The 18,425-nt window shown below is 46.1% G+C and overlaps 1 protein-coding gene across 3 annotated transcripts in view; it reads left to right on the forward strand.

Annotated features, from left to right (window-relative positions):
• ILDR2 (immunoglobulin like domain containing receptor 2) overlaps positions 1 to 18,425 on the forward strand; it is a 39,691-nt gene that overhangs the window by 577 nt on the left and 20,689 nt on the right. For 2 of the 3 annotated variants that reach the window (XM_052703195.1, XM_052703186.1), the window contains exons 2-3: positions 6,951 to 7,283; positions 7,769 to 7,888. In XM_052703195.1, the coding sequence (XP_052559155.1) occupies positions 6,951 to 7,283; positions 7,769 to 7,888 (453 nt within the window). Of the gene's footprint in view, positions 1 to 6,950; positions 7,284 to 7,768; positions 7,889 to 17,251; positions 17,309 to 18,425 lie in introns of all 3 variants that reach the window. The other variant, XM_052703176.1, reaches the window with a different exon arrangement.

Consider the following 18,425-nt stretch of genomic DNA (forward strand, 5'->3'; position numbering starts at 1 on the left):
CGGGCAGGGAGAAGAGGAGAGGGTAGAGGACAGCGCTCTGCCTGCTTCGAGCCGGGCACAGGAGGCTGTGGAAGGGCTGCGGCAGGCTGGCTGCCAGGGAGGCGAAGGAGAGGGAGCGCTCCCAATTTCACACCGGTATTTCACACCGCCGCCCGTGTATCCCACAGAAAAGACCTCAGGCTCTTCCTCTTCAGATTTAGGATTCGCAGGCGGTAAATTCGGCTTTTAGTCATAACACCTCTCTCCCACTGCCCACCCACTCTTCCATTGCTCTCTGGCTCTGAGTCATCCCCAGCCTGCCTGCTGCTCCCTCCCAGCGTTACACGGCCTCAGCTGGGGCCTCGCAGCTCCCGGCCCCCCTCCCGCTTCCCTCCCCTCCGTTTGGCCGCTTCTGAGTGTACCCCACTCGGTCTCCTCTCTGCTCGCCGTAGCTGCTGACAAACAGCATTCAGGGACTGGTAAGAGTGCAGAGCACACACAGACGTGACTTCACATTCCTCTCTCTCCTGAAAGAGGTTCGTTATCTGCAAACGTCTGGCTAGATCAGGACCTCTCCATCAGCCTGCTGACACCTTTCCCCGCCATTGAAGGCAGCCACCGCTCGGAACCTGCCGGCTCTGTGCGGAGCGGGAGGAGAGCTCCCAGACTCCCTAGTGCTCCAGGCAGGCAACAGGTTACTGCGCGGGGATGGAGCGGGCACCGTGCTTCGCTCAGCCGAGAGCAAGCGAATAAGCAAAGGGTTGCTTGTGTGTGTGTGTGCACAGACGAGGGAGAGAGGCTGGCAAACACAGACTCAAGATTGCCGAATGGCTGTGCAAAGGAACGAGAGGTCAGTCTCGGGGTAGAGAGCCTGCATCCCGCTGGAGGTACTTGTGTTCCGAGGTAGTGCAGTGGGGGTGGGAGCTGGAGGGCTTGAGGCAGGGAGAGCGGGACGGGGAGACAAAGGGGAGTGAGGGAGAGGGAGGTCTCGCCCCATCACTCCCCCCTCCCCCCTCGAGATGGGCTGAGAAATTCCCAATCAGCGTTCGCAGCTTCTTCCCTCCCCCCCCCCCCCCCAGTGATTGTTCTTCCTTGTCTATCCTTTGTAGTTAGTTTTTAGCTCTTGTATTTATCTTTTGTCTCCTTTCACACATTTCGACTTACTGCAAGTTCAAAAAATCCCCTGAATAGTGCAGTGCCTTTGGTTGGGCTTCCCTCCCATGAGGTCATTTTTTTCTCTGTAACTTAGCGCTCATTACCTGTTTACTTTTGTGTGCGGAAGGGCCACTGCAATGCCGTACTGTAACACAGGGGTGGGTGATTTCCTACTCTTAGTTTGCCAGCCACAGTTCAGAAGGGGCATGCTGGAGCACGGCTGTGCTTTGCCCTTCCATGGCCTACAGACCAACCTCTCTGGGATGTCACACACAGTCCTTGGTATTTCAGGGCTGTGGACTTATGCAGTTAAGTTGGGAGCATGGGACATCGGGTGTAACGGCATCATGGGGAATAGAAATGAGTAAAGAAATCTGAATCTGCTGCTCGGTATGCAGAGCCTGAGCTGTATCCCTTGTGGAGAGCTTTCATATTGAGGTTCTGTGCTCTGAGTGTTGCCTTTGCTTTTCTGCAACTTTGGTTTTGTTTCGTTCCAGGTTAAGTAGTCTGTTTTGCTTTGGAACTGTGTAAAGCGCTACGCTTCCATTTCAGTGCATCTGACCTATTTAGGTATTGGTTTTCTGCTGGCTACAAAAGTTGGCAGTTAGTGGCCATAGAGCTAAGAACACAAGTCTTACAGCAGCTAGACCATGATGTGCAATCCATTTTCCCATAAACCACTCAATCTGATGGTGGTGGCTTTGCTGGTTAATTGCGTGGATTTTGCTGGTTAACTGTGCAATGTTATCCTGCCTGAGTTGATAGAAGTCCGTACAGCAGAATTTTAGTTGTCATGCTGGCTCTCCATTCACTTACTTGCATCTCTGTGTATCATCACTGATTTCCAATCTCAGAACCCAGACTTTATGATTTAGGCTGGATCCACATTTGTAAGGATTGTCTGTGTTCAGCAGTGGGGGGGAGAGCACATCTAGTTGATGGGCAGTAGCCAAGGCACAATGAAGAGAATCATAGAATCATAAAGGTTAGAAAAGACCACTAAGATCACCTTATCCAACTGCCATCCCATCCCCACCATGCATACCTAGCATGTTGCTCAGTGCCACATTTACCCTTTTCCTGAACACCCCCAGGGTGACTCCACCAGCTCCCTGGGCAGCCTGTGCTAGTGCTTCACCGCTCTTTCAAGAAATTTCAAGAAATTTTTCTTGATATCCAATCTGAAGGATACAGCATCCTTTTGCCCAGTTTTTTATTTTCTATGGGGAAGTGGTACAAATTACCTTAGGAGCACTGTCTCTTACCTATGGATTTGTCCTTCTTGTGCCAAAACCCTGAAGTGTAGGCTAGGAGTAGTTTTAATGAGGTTTGGTTTAGGGTCCAAGGACCTCCTGTTCTCATGGATGCGCCTCTGGAACTCCTATCAGTAAAGGTGCATAAGATTGTGTGGTGCCATTTCTGTGGTTTCTCAGCATCAGCCCTGCTGCTCCAGGCAAATTGCAATGAGGGCCAAATAACAGCAAAGAAAGAGATGTGATTCTTGCGCAAATAAGGAGATCTGTGCTGACCTGAAGAATGATGTGTACTTCATTCTCTTGGACTTGACTCTTATCTTATATGCTAGAAGGATACAGACCTATTACCTTGAACTACAGTGTTTGCCTTTGTCATTATTTACAGAGATGAGTGCTTCAGGTCGGCTTTATTCTATTCATAAAGGCTAGCTTAAGGCTGGGTAATGAAGCTGAATTTTCCTGGTATCCATCTCACCTTGGGGAAGCATAGGCTTTTATTTCTGAAGGACAACTGAAAGAAGAACTGAAGTTTGCACTTCTCAGTTACCCTCTTTTTTTTTGTCTTGTGGAAGGTGCTTAGGAAGATCAGGCTCACGAGGTTCAAATATGCCCATACGGATACCCCCTCTATAATCACTTCCTGGAATTTTCTTTAATCAGCAGTAAAATGTATTAGGAATAGCTTGTGTGTAATGTTGACTGTGTAGTTTGCACGCGTAATCTAAAGATAGTGTGGAGATGCAATCAGAAGAAAACAGGGATACAAATACATAGATTCTTACTTTCTGATAGTCAGGATATCTGTGTTTTTAAGTGTATTTGATTAATATTTGGAGAGCTTGTCCAGGGACTTAAGGGGAGCAAAGAAAAAGGGAAGTACAATTGTCACGTGGTCCTGTGGCTCTCACAGACCATATTTCACGAGATTTCTCTTATGAAAGTTCAAATCATTTGAAATTCACAGTAAACAGATTGGCTCTCTAGAGTGCAAATATTTTGTTTCTGTAATGATTTTGAAGTAAGGGCTCATCTTGCTCTGCCCGTGTTTATCAAAACATAGCAGAGCACAGCTCTGTTCCTTTTTAATCCTGCTAATATTAAACTCGATGCAGCCGCTGCAATCTGCTGTCACCAAGCTCGTCATCTTTTTTCATATCTTTGACTGTTTTTGTGCCCTGCTATGTAAGCAGCCCAGATTTCTGTCCTGAGGCTTCTGGCATCCTGGCTAGTCTCTTCGAGATCGTTGAGCTCAGCAGTTGCTTCTTGAGCTTGAGGAATTCCTAAGGACACTTCTGTAATTTGTGTGCGCAGACATCTGTGGTAGGTGCAGAGCCGCCATCTTGTCATCCAGCGTCCTGCTGGCCTTTTGATGGGTGTTTTTACAGCAGTGTTGTATTACATGAATAGATTCAGCTTATTCTTTTTTTTTTTTTTTTCCAGAGGAAGTAACAGGTGTATAATTTCCCAGTTCAGCCCTATGTAATTATATACAATTTGACTTAAATAGATTGAGAATTTCCACTGATCCGGACTCTGTCTGAGGCACTGTGTTGTTCTCAGATGTTATTTCTGGATAAGATCCGAAAAGAATGTTTTACAAGTTAAAGAAGACCTTGGGATAAGATGCTGAAGATGCCAGTTAACTTACTGCACATCTCCCAAATGCTTTTGGATAGAAAAGGAAATCTTGCATTTTCCCAAAAGCTGCTTGCAAATTTCTTTTCTCAATATAGACATTCACATGGGAAAGGGGTGGAGAAAGTTAGTCAGATGAGAATTTGCTAAAGCTCAGCTAATCATTTATTAAAGCAGTCCCTGGCTCACCAAACTCATTAATCTCATTAACAGGAAAGGAGTGCTGCAGCACATGGATAGCTGAAAGCACTGTGTTTACTGAGTAGCATACTTCGTTCACAAGGGAAAGATTTAAATATTCCCTGTGTCAGTGCTTTATCCTTGAAGCTGAAGTAACATGATGAGTCACTTGGTCACCTCATGTCACGTGTTGGCTTTGGCCACAGACTGCCTGGAGTCAGGTGCAGAGCCGCCAGATCCAGGTCTGGCCTGTACCCATTCATTTTTTCGAGCTGTTTGTCGTGTCTCTTAAATTCAGATGCAGCCTGAGAAGCATGGGTCCCTGGAGAGGAAGGAATAAGATCACATCACCATTTGGATCACCATGAGAACCAAGTCGTGACATTCCCCCAGTGCTGCGTGGCCCCATGTTTCTGTCCCGCTTGCCCCTGCGAGCAAGACCCAGCAGAAACATCCCAGCTGCTGCTGCTGGAGTTCTCTTTTTGCCTATATTTCGTGCCTCTGGTCCCTGCCTCTGCTATGGCAGCGTCTTGCTGGGACCTCAACTGTGGTACACGGTACTCTGGAGAGCACATACTTAAGCATTTGGATTTGAGTCCAGGCATTTCTAGAAAAACTAGTGACATCTGCACAATTTCAGTGTGGCACAAGTGCTATCTGTGTAATGTCACGTGTTTATTACGTGTATAGTACAGCATTCTTGCAAATGCCATAGCACCCCTGTGCACCACAAACCTTCGCTTAGTAGTCCCCAGTGTCACATCTGCCTAGATCAGTAACTCTTTGATAGTATTGGTGACTATCTATTCTCTCTGAAGTAAGCTTTCTCCCTAAGCTGTCCATACTGTGTCTTTATTTCCCACGTGGTGTTTGTAGGCTTTGTTGTGATTTATGGTGTGGAAAACTGATAATGTTTTGAAATTACATTCGGGATTAGTCTAAGCTTCTCACTTTCTTTTGGTTACGACTCCTGATCATGAGACATTTGCTTGCTTTTGCTTTTCAGGTCTGCAGCTATATTCGACTGGACTCTGTCCCTTTGTGCCTTCAGTTGTCATGCTTTTGGTGTACTTGCTGCTTGCTGTCTCTGTTTTCAGCTCTACTGCTTTAGTGTTTATGTCTTTCTTTCCCCATCCTAAAGACGTCCGTCATTTCGGTTTCTTTTGCAAGCTCTCTTGTTTTCATCTCCAGCTTCTGTTGTGGGTGGTGTATTTTTGTTGGCTCCTTTTCCTCTCCTTTTGGCACGTTTTAATCTGCTGCAACCTGGCTTTAGCCTTCTGAGATTATTTTGACCTAGGCTAAGACACCTTCAACCCTTCCCAATTAACGTAAACTTCTTTGTTCTGCATCAGCCATCTACTTACCTGAATACTTCAGCCTTACTCTGTTTTTTTCTTTCTTGGCACTTGCTCTTCTCTCCTATTGTTTCCCCCCATAAGGAAATCTTGCTGTGTTCTCAGTCTTGCATTCTTCCCTGAGCCTTATCCAAGTCCAGCAGTCCGTCATGATGCAGTGTAGGCTTCCTCTGCATCCTTCTTCCCTTTAATGTTTGCATTCGGTTTGTTCTCTTCTTCACTGTGCTCTGCTTCAGGGTATATACCGGAGGGAGCTGCCACCATACTGAAACTGGTTTCCTTTTTCCACATGAGCTGTAACTATCAGGCCCTGCTGTCCCCCAGCTGCAGAGGGTGCCCCTAGATGGAAACCTGTTCCTTCACAATTCCCCCCTTGCTGCGGGGCTATTTCTGTCCCTCCACCACTTGGCACGTAGAAGCCTGAAAGGGTGACTGCATATGTTTCCAGTGTTGTGTAAGTGCTTCCTCAATCAGTCCCACCTGCAGTGCAGGAGGCCTGGAAGCAAAGAGGGGCATGCGTGGGAGGTTTTGGCCATTTCACTGTGTGTAGATGGAGTATCTCGCTATTCTAAGTGCTCACTGCTGGCATTGCTCACTATCTCTTGGCTTCTCCTAGAGCTACATAAGGATGTGGCAGTAGTCCTGTTTGTATTTATTTCCCATGTATCTTCTCTCAGGCCCTAATACAATCAGCTCCAAGCTGCAGCTTTCCTGTCAACTGGTAGATAAATGTTACGCATTGAGCTCCATCTCCTCCATGGGAATGTGAAAAATGTGGGTGTTTGGGCCATTTTTCTCCACGCCTGCCACATGGATCAGTTTCTCTCAGTGCCAAACACCAATTGTGCCAGAAGCTATGCAATTTGGTTCTACTCTTTCCTGTGTCTCCAGTTTGGCCAAGCTATCAGCAGTGTTGAACACCATTGCACGGAGGGCTTGGCTGGTGCTGCTTGCTGCTTCACCTTCAGAGAGCAAATGTGATGACACTGAAATTAGGAGTGGGTCAGTTATTCTTCATTAGGACTGGTGTGAACGTGAGATCTCACCCCTTAGCTGACCCTGAGAAGTGGAATATAGCCATCCCTCTTCCTTACTTAAAAATGCCATAGAAGCGTGAATCGCACACCACTATGTTGGTGTTACCACAGAGCATAAGGATACTTCAGTTGAGCCTTCAGTCCCATTGTACAGTATTTTTCCTTGTAGCTGTAACATATCCAAGGAGCAAACAGCCAACCTTTGCTTGTGTATGCAGAGGAGTATTGCACCCTAGCAAACTGATGGTCATGTTAATGTTGTGCACATGGGAAGAATGACAGCATGACAAAGTGCCACAATCCCCTCTTGAAGCCGTGCCGAGACGTGTGACACTAATATTTTTGTCTTTCAGCTGAGGTGGAAGGACTGCGAGTCACTGTGCCTGAGAAGAAGAAGGTAGCCATGTTGTTTCAGCCTGCTCTGCTTCGCTGCCATTTCTCTACTTCTTCCACCCAACCAGCTGTGGTGCAGTGGAGGTATAAATCTTACTGTCAGGACCGGATGGGAGAAGCACTGGGTATGGTGACTTCTGGTTTACAAACAATGAGCAAGAGGAACCTGGACTGGGATCCCTATCTGGACTGTGTGGACAGCAGAAGGACGGTCCGTGTCGTGGCCTCCAAGCAAGGATCTGCCGTCACTATAGGGGACTTCTATAAGGAGAGAGACGTCAGCATCGTCCATGGTAACTTTCCTACTCTGGTGATCTGTGATGGGGATTGGAAGTGACTCTTAGCAATTTGGAGTACTGGAGGCTGGTAATAGTTGTCCAGTTAATTCCTTTAGGAAAGGTGTCAGGCTGTTGTGTGACAGGCATTTAGGATTCAGCCAAGCAGCTCTGGAACCCAAAGGACGTTCGTTCCCTTTGGTGCTTCACTTCATAGCACAAATACTGTTGGGGCCCAGGCCTTACATGGTGGAAAAGACACAATGACGCTGGATACCTTTTCTGCTCTTGGCACTTCCAAAGTGAAATTCTGTGGCACTGGCTGTGTTGCCACATACAGGCACAGGGTCTTGATCTTGTTCCTCTTACTCCTGAATTCCTGTATGTCCTGGATAAGGTTAACCACTCTTTGTAAGGAAATGATGGTTTCAGGATTTGAAGATGGACTCACTCTTTCAATTGATGTTGGAGGGAAACCTTGACTTTTCTTTTCTGACTTTCAGATGCAGACCTTCAGATTGGGAAGCTGATGTGGGGAGACAGTGGGCTGTATTACTGCCTTATTATCACACCAGATGATGTGGAGGGCAAGAACGAAGAATCAGTGGAGCTGCTTGTACTTGGTAAGCTCTCTTGTCAGATCTCATCTTCAGTTGATTGCTGATGTATCTTTCCTTCTGTTCTCTTGCTCTCCCTCTACATATCTGTGCACTGTATTACTATGGGTATCAAATCTATGTAAAACAGTCCCTGCAGTACCTTCGCCATTGCCTTGCACGTTGTGCAGTCATTCACACCTAGGCAAAGTGGGTGGCAAGTGCTGCCAAACCAGAATAGTAATGTTTACACCCACACTGCTCACACATCAAATTGGTGTAAATGACTACAGAAAATGCTGGTCTCTAGGAAGTCAGAACCCTTGTTTTTAAGGCATAAAATAATAAACTTGTAGCAAAGTGAACATTTGAGACCATGTCTTTCTCTCAAAAGACATCAAATCATATGCTTTTGCAGTCTTTCAAGTCTCCCTTGGTCCTACTTTTCTGAGAATGCAAAGAAGCACTGTGTTTATCTGCTTGAGTGTGGCAATTTGGGATATTTTTCTTCCTGTTTAGTTGTACTTATACGCTTAAAGGTACAATTTCGTGATCACCCAGTCAAGTCTAAGCCAGTACTGCCACTAAAAGGACCTCTCCTCTCTGCAGTATGCACACTGGGCTGTGTGTGCCTCTCTTAGGCTTCCTTGTGCACTGTGGTCAATGAGATCAGGTTTTTGCCTGTTTGCAAGTTTAGCTTTCAGGTACAGCATCTAACAGTCCAGTTCACTGAATAAGTCAAAAGAAAGCACCCATCCCAACTATAGGAAAAAAGCAGAGTGGAATTGGACCTGTTGCGAGTGTTTGTTGAGTTTGCTTAAGCCAGTACTATACTGTTCCAAAAGGGTATTATGAGATTTTTCTAAATCTTAAGATCTGCTGACACTGATATATGTTTGTCTGGTTAGCATGTTTGTATGAGCTTTTGGGCTTACAGATCATGTACATTTTGTGAAGGAAATTTTAGAAAGTTTGGGCCTGTAGTTCACTGTGATACCTAGAGACATGCAGTAGAACACGAGATCAAGGGCACTTGACAGACAAGGCTCAGGTGAGAATTTGACAATTATATTTAGGGCTGTATTTGTCATCACAAAATGAACCAGATTGAGTAGTTTGGGTTAGGATCAGTGCCATCTCCTCTACTCATTTTTCAGATGTCAGTCAAGTGACAAAGTGGATCCCTCAAAAAAAAAAAAAAATTAATACGCCTGTCTAAATTCACAATATGACTGTGTATCATTCGCTGATTAATATCAGATCCAAGACTGACCTGGGTGAGTTCCTGTGGGGCTCTCTGCCATGTGAGGTTGTAGCTGTTACCTGGGCTCCTTAACTGTATCTGTATGGTGCTAGCCTGCTGAAAGGTGACTTTCTTCACCTTTCTTGCCATAGTTTGGTGTCTTATCTGTATCTGCAATTGTGCTCAGACACCAGTGATGATGCAGTACCATGGTAACAGGAAGAATCTGGTTTTCAGCATGCACAGAAGACGGTGGGGGGGAACTAAGAAATTACCTCCTCTGAAGCTGGCCTGATGATACCCCTGGCCATATGTCATTGTGGTTATGTTGGGAGGAAACATGGAGGTTAAGCTGTGTTACCTTGACTGCACCTGATCTTCTTTTTGCAACAAGGTCTGACCTTGCATGTTGCACAGCCCTTTGCTAAGTTTGGCAGCAGCATGAAGGCATATTTACTATGGGCATGCTTTGTTCTGCCTCATGCTGTTTGGTGCAGCTTGCATGTATTTCTTCTCCTGGATAATGTGCATAGAGGCAACTTTCCAGCTTTCAGAGTGAGTCCAGGTTACGCACCTATCTTCTTCCCAATGTAGTCCTCTTCTACCTGTGCTGTTTGTGGCTTTTTTTTTTCCTTTTTTTTTCTCCTCCTTTTCTTTCTCCCCAGTGATTGCTAAAGGAGGACAAGGTGGAGAAGGTAGCCAGTGGTGAAAGATACTATTTTTTAATATTCTGCTATCTTCTGGGACTTTCTTTAATATCATCTCATTACTCCATGAGGTATTATTGACTTGCAGAGACAGTGATACAGATGCAGATCTGAGCACTTCAGTAGTCGTAACGGATGTGTGGTAAGAGTTGTTTTTTCCTGCTGCTCTTTGAATGGAACTTGGATTCCTTGTAGACACTGGAGCAGCAGAGAGCTAGTATGTCTTGCAGACACTGCCCTTCCTATTGCACATTGCTGTTTGCTCCATGCCTGCAGTGGTCTTTCAAAAATATTTTCCATTGCTTATTTTGAGGCTGCTGCATGGTTTAAGCCTAGATTATAATTTTGAGTAGAGCAGATGTTCTACATGCTTAATCAGAATGAAAGAGGAAACAAAGATTTCTCATCTAATTGTTTCTTGTTAACGCCAAGATGTAAAGTGTATTTGGGTTAGAGAAAGGTGCTGCTTGGCAGGGAGTTTAATCTCATTTACAAACTTTGGAAGGTTGGAGAAGCAGAAGTGGTAGATACCTACTGGTAGTGTCAGTACACAAGTAGAAACTTAGTTTAAAAGCAAAGGATCCTGCTTTTATGCAGTGAAACACAACATCAAAATTTGGTCAAAAGCTACTCTGTCACAACCTGGGGCCAAATCCCAAACCTGATTAAAATTACAGTATTCCTTTTTTTCCTTAGAGGAAAAAATTGCAGAGATTTCTGGCTTTACTTTGCAGTTTTCCCAAAGGAGTCTCTGTAGCTGATTCACCTAGGCCATTATGGGATTGCATATTGAGCTTTGTCACCTTTACATGTCACACTGGCATGTGCACAATGTGGACAGCTCCAGGTAGCATCAGAGAATCCCATACACTGTCTTCATTTCAAGCCTATTTCTGAAAAGCACATAAGCATTTATCTACATCCATTCATACTCAGCAAAGCTGATAGGATTTATAGAGGTATAGCTGATGTTAAGCATGTACTTACATACTTTGCTGAAAAGATTGTTCAGTAGGTTTTGCTTCATCAAGGACTTCAACTCTCTCTAAGGGAATCAGCAGGCACGGGAAGGGGGATGGTAACCTCTGTGCCTCAGAAACACTGAAAGAGAATGAACCTATTGTAAAGAGAGGAGATGATTTCAATTTGGAAGTGTTATTATACATTTGTCAAATATTTGTATCTTGGGTTAGAATCTCCTGAGTCTAATATGCTAGAAATGATATGAACTCTACTTTTGCTAATTTCTAATGTAGAACTTAGCAATGAGTCAACAGGAGTCAAACAATGCTTTCCACACTCATGTCTTCAATATTTGAGAACTCTTTGCTTACAGCTGAGATAGTGAACCCATTTGCAATTTTGTAGTTTTTTTTTAACTGATAAATGTTTAAACCAAAAAACCTGAATCCTAGATTTCAGAAAGTCTCCTCTAAGTAACTAGCAGCTGAGTGACCTGGCTCTTGAAAGATACAGACAATGCTGTTAATCACATTGTTATTCATAGCATCTATGCACTACTTTTTATATGAGCATGTCCACAGTCCTTAATAAAGTCATTTGGCACAGCCATTGTTGAAAGAAACTGCACCATCTATATGCACCAGCATATGGATGCAGGGTGCCTGGAGTTCCTTTTAAAATGGAAGCACAGAGCAGGTTCAGGAGATACTCCATCCAAGGTGACTCAACTCACTTGAGCAGTCAAGCTTAATTGCATGGAACCTAGTAGGTTTTTCTGAAAGCCAGAATTTATATATTAGGTGCAGGGTCCTGCAAAAGCATCCATGCTGCCCCTTTCCCAGGCTTTTACCTCTATAGAAAAATGGTGTGGAGGTAGCCAGGCACAGCAGCTGCTGTGAAATGCATAGGTCTATGCAAACTTAGGAATGTTTGTGTTGCAAGCAAGTTTGTAAGTAGCTTAGATGTAGTATCATAGAATATCTTGGAAGGGACCTGTAACATAATAGAAAGCATAACAAGATGGCAGAGCAGCAAGGTCTTAAAACTACGGCAAGCAGGGATCTGCTTAGACATGATAGCAATAGGCACAAAAATAAGAGAAAGAAACTAGCTACTCTAAGAAGGCCTGTAAGGATCTCCAGATGAGATGCCCTCAACTCCACTGCCAACCCTTAAATGAGGTCTGGGAAGGGGTGGATTCTGCCTCCACCCCTTCTGGTCACTTGGGTGCGTCGCTTGCATCTGAGCTCCCCTGGGTTGGCCCTGCCTTCCCCCAGGTCCTCAATCAGTGCTTCAAGCTCTGTCTCAGCATTTCCACTAGGGACCTCAAAGGTCATCTAGTTCCAACCCCTCTACTGTGAGCAAGATGGCCACCCACTAGTTCAGGTGCCTAGGGCCCTATCTAACCTGGCCTTAAGTGCTTCCAAGAATGTGCTTCAAGACACAGTGGTTTCATTTCCACGAGCATTTCGAGTTGCTGGAGGAGGCAGCAGAGTGATCCACTAATTTCAGTTGTTGGTTTGATACTTTGGTCAGTGAACTTTGTGCTTTGTAGACAGCTGTTGCCTACCTTTCCTCCAGTGAATTCAGCAGCCAATGCTGCATAAATGTACATTAGTGAAATATTATTTTATAACTGATCTTGTAGAAGCTTTAGCCTCAGCTTCTACAATATTATATGTTAAAAAACAACCATTAGTTCCATAAGCTTTTCTTAATATCTGATGTCGGCTAAAACTTAGCTGATGAGTAAACTGAAATCACAGAACTGTAAGGATTGGAAGGAACTTTTGGAGATCATGCAGTCCAGCCTCCCTGCTAAAGCAGTTCCCTACAGCAGATTGCACAGGGAAGTGTCCAGACAGGTCTTGAATATCTCCAGAGGAGACTTTACCACCTCTCTGGGCAGCCTGCTACAGAGCTCTGTCACCTTCACAGTGAAGTTCTTCCTTGTGTTTACGTGGAACTTCCTGTGCCCCATTTTGTGCCTGTTGCCCCTTGTCCTGTTGCTGTACATCACTGAAAAGAGCCTGGCCCCATCCACCTGGCTCCCTGCACTTTAGATATTTATAAACAGTGATGAGATCCTTCCCCTCATCCTTCTCCATGCTCAACAGTCCCAGGTTTCCCACCCTTTCCTCATATGGGAAATGTTCCTGACCCCTCATCATCTGTGAGATCTTTGGTAGTTTGTATGACCAGCCAATACTCACGTAGTCTAAAACCAGAATTTGTCATGTCTAATAGCTGTAGGTGGGAATGGAGGTAGACACATTTGCATGCAGCTTTACTGCACCGTACCTAATGTGCTAATAGAGACATGCGTCAGCTTTCAGAGAGGATAAATCTCTCCTGGGACCTGTGTGTACGGTGCGCAATGCTAATTAGATGGCTCTTACTTAGCAAAATGACTCAATACCTGGTATAAATATAGACAGGTTGTGTGCTGGGAGAGACTGTGTAATAAAAGGTGATGTGACAGAAAAGTTCTTGGCAAAATTTTCCCAGGCAAAGAGGACTGTTTCAGGATTCGCTCTGTTTGGCTCAGATGCTGCTGGCAGCATGCAAGCCAGCACTTGGTCGCAGTACTGGCAGGGATGTCAGTGCCCCCGGCTAGGTGCTGGGGATGAAAGGGCCAGGTCTCAGCCAGAAGGTGTCCACGGGCACCTTCACAGAGAGCGAGGGCTCTCTGATCCTGAGAGTGGGCAGAACCAGCAGGCAGAGGCAGCGCTGGGAAAGCTGGCAAAGGCCTGGGTGCCAGGGAGGCCACTGGCCTCCCCACCCCCAGCACAGTCCTCCTTGGGCACTGCCTCCTTTGTAATCAGTTCCAATACTTTATCTCCTGCTCGTCTCACGCCAGGCTACTCCTAGTTCTTTATTTCACGCCATTTAGGAGCCCTACTTGTTGCCTAGGATTTTTTACCCCTCTTTTCCTTCTTATTTGCCTGTGACAGCCACATGCTGGTCACAAAGGAGGCTGGTGTGATTAAAGGCCTCCCTTACTAAGGTCACCATGGCAACAGCCTCCTTGGAGGTCTTTGTTCCCTGCTAAAACTTTGATCTCCAAGAAGGGCTGCTGTTATTCTCCCTCCAATTGGCAGCAGGAAGGGAAGGATGGGAAGGAAGAGTAAAGTTTACTGCGAGCAGAGGGAGTGCGGAGGAACTTGCTGCAGAGAGCCGTGCTGTCCCAATAAATCTGCCAGCAGCTTCCCTGGAAAAGTGGTGGATTTACAAGTGCCATGCTTCCTCTCTGCTTTCTGGCCTCCCTGGGGCTGTGTCCTGTGCCAGGGCCTCTGGCTGTGGCACAGTTTGGCAGATTCTTCTGCCTCTGAGGGAGAAAATGTTCCCTTGCAGCTGCTGCCTCCTGTGGTCCCGCAGCTGCAGGTGGAGCTGCGGAGGCAGCCCCCGGCAGGAAACCAGTTCAATGGTTATTCTTGCATTTACCAGATCCGTATCACATTGATGCAGTTGCCAGTATTTACCACGTTCTCATATTTATCCAATTGCCGCGCTCCTGACTGCACCTGCACCTACTTTATTCCTGCCATTGTTCTCTTTTGCTAAGTGCTTATCCTCATTATTTTCATGTCTTTTCTCTGCTCAGTAACTGTTTGACTCCTGCTTTTCCCTGCTCCACTGCTATTTGTTTCCTCCTACTCTAGTCCATTCTTCTCTTGCCTATCAGCTTCTGTCCTCACCCGCATCCCTGTACCCTGCGCACCATTGGAACTCTGCAGCCCTCAGCTTTCCCATCCTGTCTCTCCTCCACTGTTGTGCTGTGCTGTGTTGCCACAGGCCGGGGGCTGGTGGCCTGCCTCTGTGCTAGGCTTGGGGCATGCAGGGTGCCTGCTGTGGGAACAGTGATGGGAACGTGTCCCAGATTTGTGCTCACATGAGGACAGGCTCCTGGCTCGAGCAGAGCTGCCTGGGATGACCCTGGTAAACAGGACCATTCTCTGTATTCCTTCTTTCATTCAACGGTGCCTGCAGGGAGTTCAGTGTTGGGAGCTTGCATGGAAGACATCTTTGCAGATGGAGTCACGCTGCAGCTTAGCAGCCATGGTCCCTTCCTGAGTTTGTGTTGCTGGTAGTGTGGAGGGAGGTCAGCCTCTGCGAGGAGCACCGCCAGGAGCCTCTCGTCACTGTGGCAACCCGGCCTATGGCCAGACCTGGCTTGTCTGGCCCTGAGCAGAGCAGCAGCGGGGGGAAGGGTTGTCAGGGAATTCATTTGGGGGGAGAAACGGGGAGAGCTGAGATGCAGCAGAATCTGGGGGATACAGCCGCCCAGTGCTAAGGCTGAGGGGCAGCCCTCCTGTGAAAGCTTTGTGCACCCCCTCACAGTGGCAGTGGGGCCCCATGGGGCTGGGACAGTAACCCCTCAGCAGGACTGAGAGAGGCTGCACAGACAGGGAAGCAGTGACTGGTTATAGGTAACACGGGAAAACTGCTTTGGTTGTCTTTATCATGAGTCTTCACAGCGCTGTTGTTTTTGGGGGGTGCTTCTTATGTCTTGAGTGTAAGGTTCCTCTGGAGGATCGCAAGGCACTGTAAGCCCCAGCAAGTTCAGGGGTTGAGGCTTTTATCATAGAATAGTTTGAGTTGGAAGGGAGCCTTAAAGGCCATCCAGTCCATCTCCCCTGCAGTAAACAGGGACACCTACAGCTCCATCAGGTGTTCAGAGCCCTGTCCAGTCTGACCTTGAGTGTCTCCAGGGATGCGCTGTACACCACCTCTCTGGGCAACCTGTTCCAGTGCCTTGCTAACTTTTAGGATAGGTTCAAAACAAAGCATGGCTACTTGGGCTTGTGAGATGGAGCTTGAGCTTTATAGAGCTGTCACTGGGATTGCACGGTGAACAGCCTTACATTAGCTGTTCGCCTCTAGTTGTTTGTCCATTGATGCCTGCTGCTGGTCTTGGACTGTAACACAGAGGACCTACCCTGCATGTATTATGTGTGTGCCCATTTTTTGAGAGCAGAAAGCACACATAAGGTCTTCTGTACAATGAGCTAGCTGGCAGCAGTTTGGACAGGTGATGCTATCAATGTCATGAAACTGTATCTGTAGATTAAAATATTGCAGTATGCTGGTGGCAGGAGTCCTTTTCAAAGTAGTAAATGAGGAGCAACTATCTGAATGTTAAGCATTGTGTCTTTTGCTAAGACTTCAGGAGCACCCATGATGGTGTTACAGTGAGCAATAGACAGCTTTGATGAGTTGCAACTGTTTGCAAAGCACTGCCTACATTCAGAGGATGTTTATTATGGCTCCAGCAGGCATCCTGGTGGATTTTTTATATCTACAGAATCTCTGCTGAAACATTTAAGGAAAACAGAGAGTGGCAATCTCTTTGATTATAACATGCTTCAAGGACAGGCTAGAGAGCAAGGAACTTGGGATCCAATTCATCATTGTTTGAGCGCTGCTTCGTGCTGGACCTGCAGGACTATGGGGCAGCCTTTGCACTGGCTAGTCCTTAGCTGCCTTTGCTACAGTCCATCCACAATATATCTCTCTCTCAAATGGAACTCCCCTACCTTATGTATGTCATTAGAAAACCAAGCACGAACCTGATGCAATTTAAAGGAGCACAAAGCACAGATGCACACAGTCATGTTCTGCCAGTGCATAGATGTGTGTAAATTATATCTGAACACTGTGTAGGATGTTTGCTGTGTATCAGAAATATCCCAGACATTCAGTGCCAAAACAAATAGGCCCCAAACTGCCGTGGAGCTTGGATTTTTTGTTGTGTTCACTTATAAATTAAAAGTCAAATTCTTTTGTTTATTTGTTTGTTTTCCTTTTGCAATGTGATTCCATGAAGTTGCATAGGAATCCTTCCCTGGTTAATTTGCTCCACTGCAGGCTTGTCTTTATACAATCTCAATGAGTTGTTTGTTCATTGTGAAACAACCAGCACATACTCACAGTCATGTTTCAAAACATCTTTCCTGGAGCTGTTTCTGAAGCTGCCAGAGCCCCACATGGAGAGCCCCATCCCCAGGTGTCGAATGCATGTGACTGACTTGCCAAGGGCCTTGCGTTAAAGTTGCTTTACATCCATTTGAAAACTATACCAGTAATCTTTTTAAAGTAAACCAAATTCTTATGTTTGAAGGCTGTTGCGCATGTCCAGGAGCTTTTTGTATGTGCAAAGCATAACTCCAGCAAGATACTATCTTGTAATTATGCCAAGGAGACCTCCCTGTTCTTGTTGTTTTGTACCTAAATCAGAGCAACTCTGCTCCAGATATTCCTCCTGTTGCAGCTCTGCTAATGAAGACACAGTGCAAGGCCAGACAAATGGAAGTGGTGCAGGGGCAGACACCTGGCACTGAGCGTGGTGATATCTGTGGTTGACAGGAGTGCAAGTGGGCTGATGATGAAGGGGACTGAAAGCTAAGGCAGGGGATGGGAAGTTTGTTTTTCTTGCAGTAACCTTTCTCCTTGTTCTCCTCCTTCTGTCTCTTCTAGGCAGGACAGGGCTGCTTGCTGATCTCTTGCCCAGTTTTGCTGTGGAGATTATGCCAGGTATTCAGCCATTTCACCCATTAATTACCCAGTCTTCTGTCATCTTGTCTGTTTATCCTTCTGCAGCATCTTTTATGTGGTGTGCATTTTAACTCGTGTATTTTATCTGGGGAAGAAAAAAAAAAAAAAACTTGTTGCTGCTTACTGAGAATGTGTGTTGGGTTGAAAATGGAGGATTGAATCTGGGACAGGGACAGGAACGGGAGGTCTGGGAGATGACCCGTAGAGATGTTAATGCCCTGCCAGGATCACTGTGATAGCAGAAATTCCAGTGCTGTTCAGAAGAGGTTTCGTATCAAGCTCTCTTCTAAAGCAAAGGTAACACTGCTGCAACCTGTGAAGACACTGACAGCTTCATGTGCCCATATGGCTCTGTGTGTCACCCACCCTAGCTTGCTAGGAGCTTCCTCTGCCTGGCTGTGTGCTGTGGGTACTAATACAGCCATGGCCACAGATGGTAGCACAGGAGGTGCTAGCAGTAGAGCACTGTCTAGTGACACGTTGGTGGCACAGTCCTTGTGCTGCATGGCCAGGGCATTATCTAGGTGACACCAGGTGGTTGGATGGGCTGTGAGAGTTCTCTGCCCATGACAAATCGCTCACAAGCCAAACTAACAGCTGCCAATTCTGGCGCTCCTTAAAGAAGAAACAGCAACACATTGTCCTTGAGAGGGAAGAGCTGTGGGAACATTTAGCCCTAGAGTCATGATCATCCCCTGACAGTGCCCAAGAAGGCATTCTTTCACACCTTTGTGCAAAAATACATCTCCACATAAATGTGTGAAGCTATTTTCAAAGCTGTCCCAAAGATGGAAATGGAGAGAAGGCAAATACTCCCCACCTCCAAAGTAACCAAAAGCTCCCTTGAAGCTCACTGTGGCAGGAAAGGGATTGATGTCTTCAGCACAGACAGAGATTGATTCTCTGTTTCCTAACATTATTTTTCACTGTTTACAGTCTTAATGGGTATAAAATTCCTGTATGTTGACCAGGTAATTTTCTGGTACCCCCACTGTGTGTGTATAAACAACAAGAAAGCGTAGAAGGCAGTGACAAACCACACATCATCTGAGTAAACAAAATCAACCGCTCTTAAACACAAACCAGTGGTTTTCAG

The sequence above is a fragment of the Tympanuchus pallidicinctus genome, unplaced genomic scaffold (assembly GCF_026119805.1).
Source record: "Tympanuchus pallidicinctus isolate F22 unplaced genomic scaffold, pur_lepc_1.0 scaffold10, whole genome shotgun sequence".
Classification (NCBI taxonomy): Eukaryota; Metazoa; Chordata; class Aves; order Galliformes; family Phasianidae; genus Tympanuchus; species Tympanuchus pallidicinctus.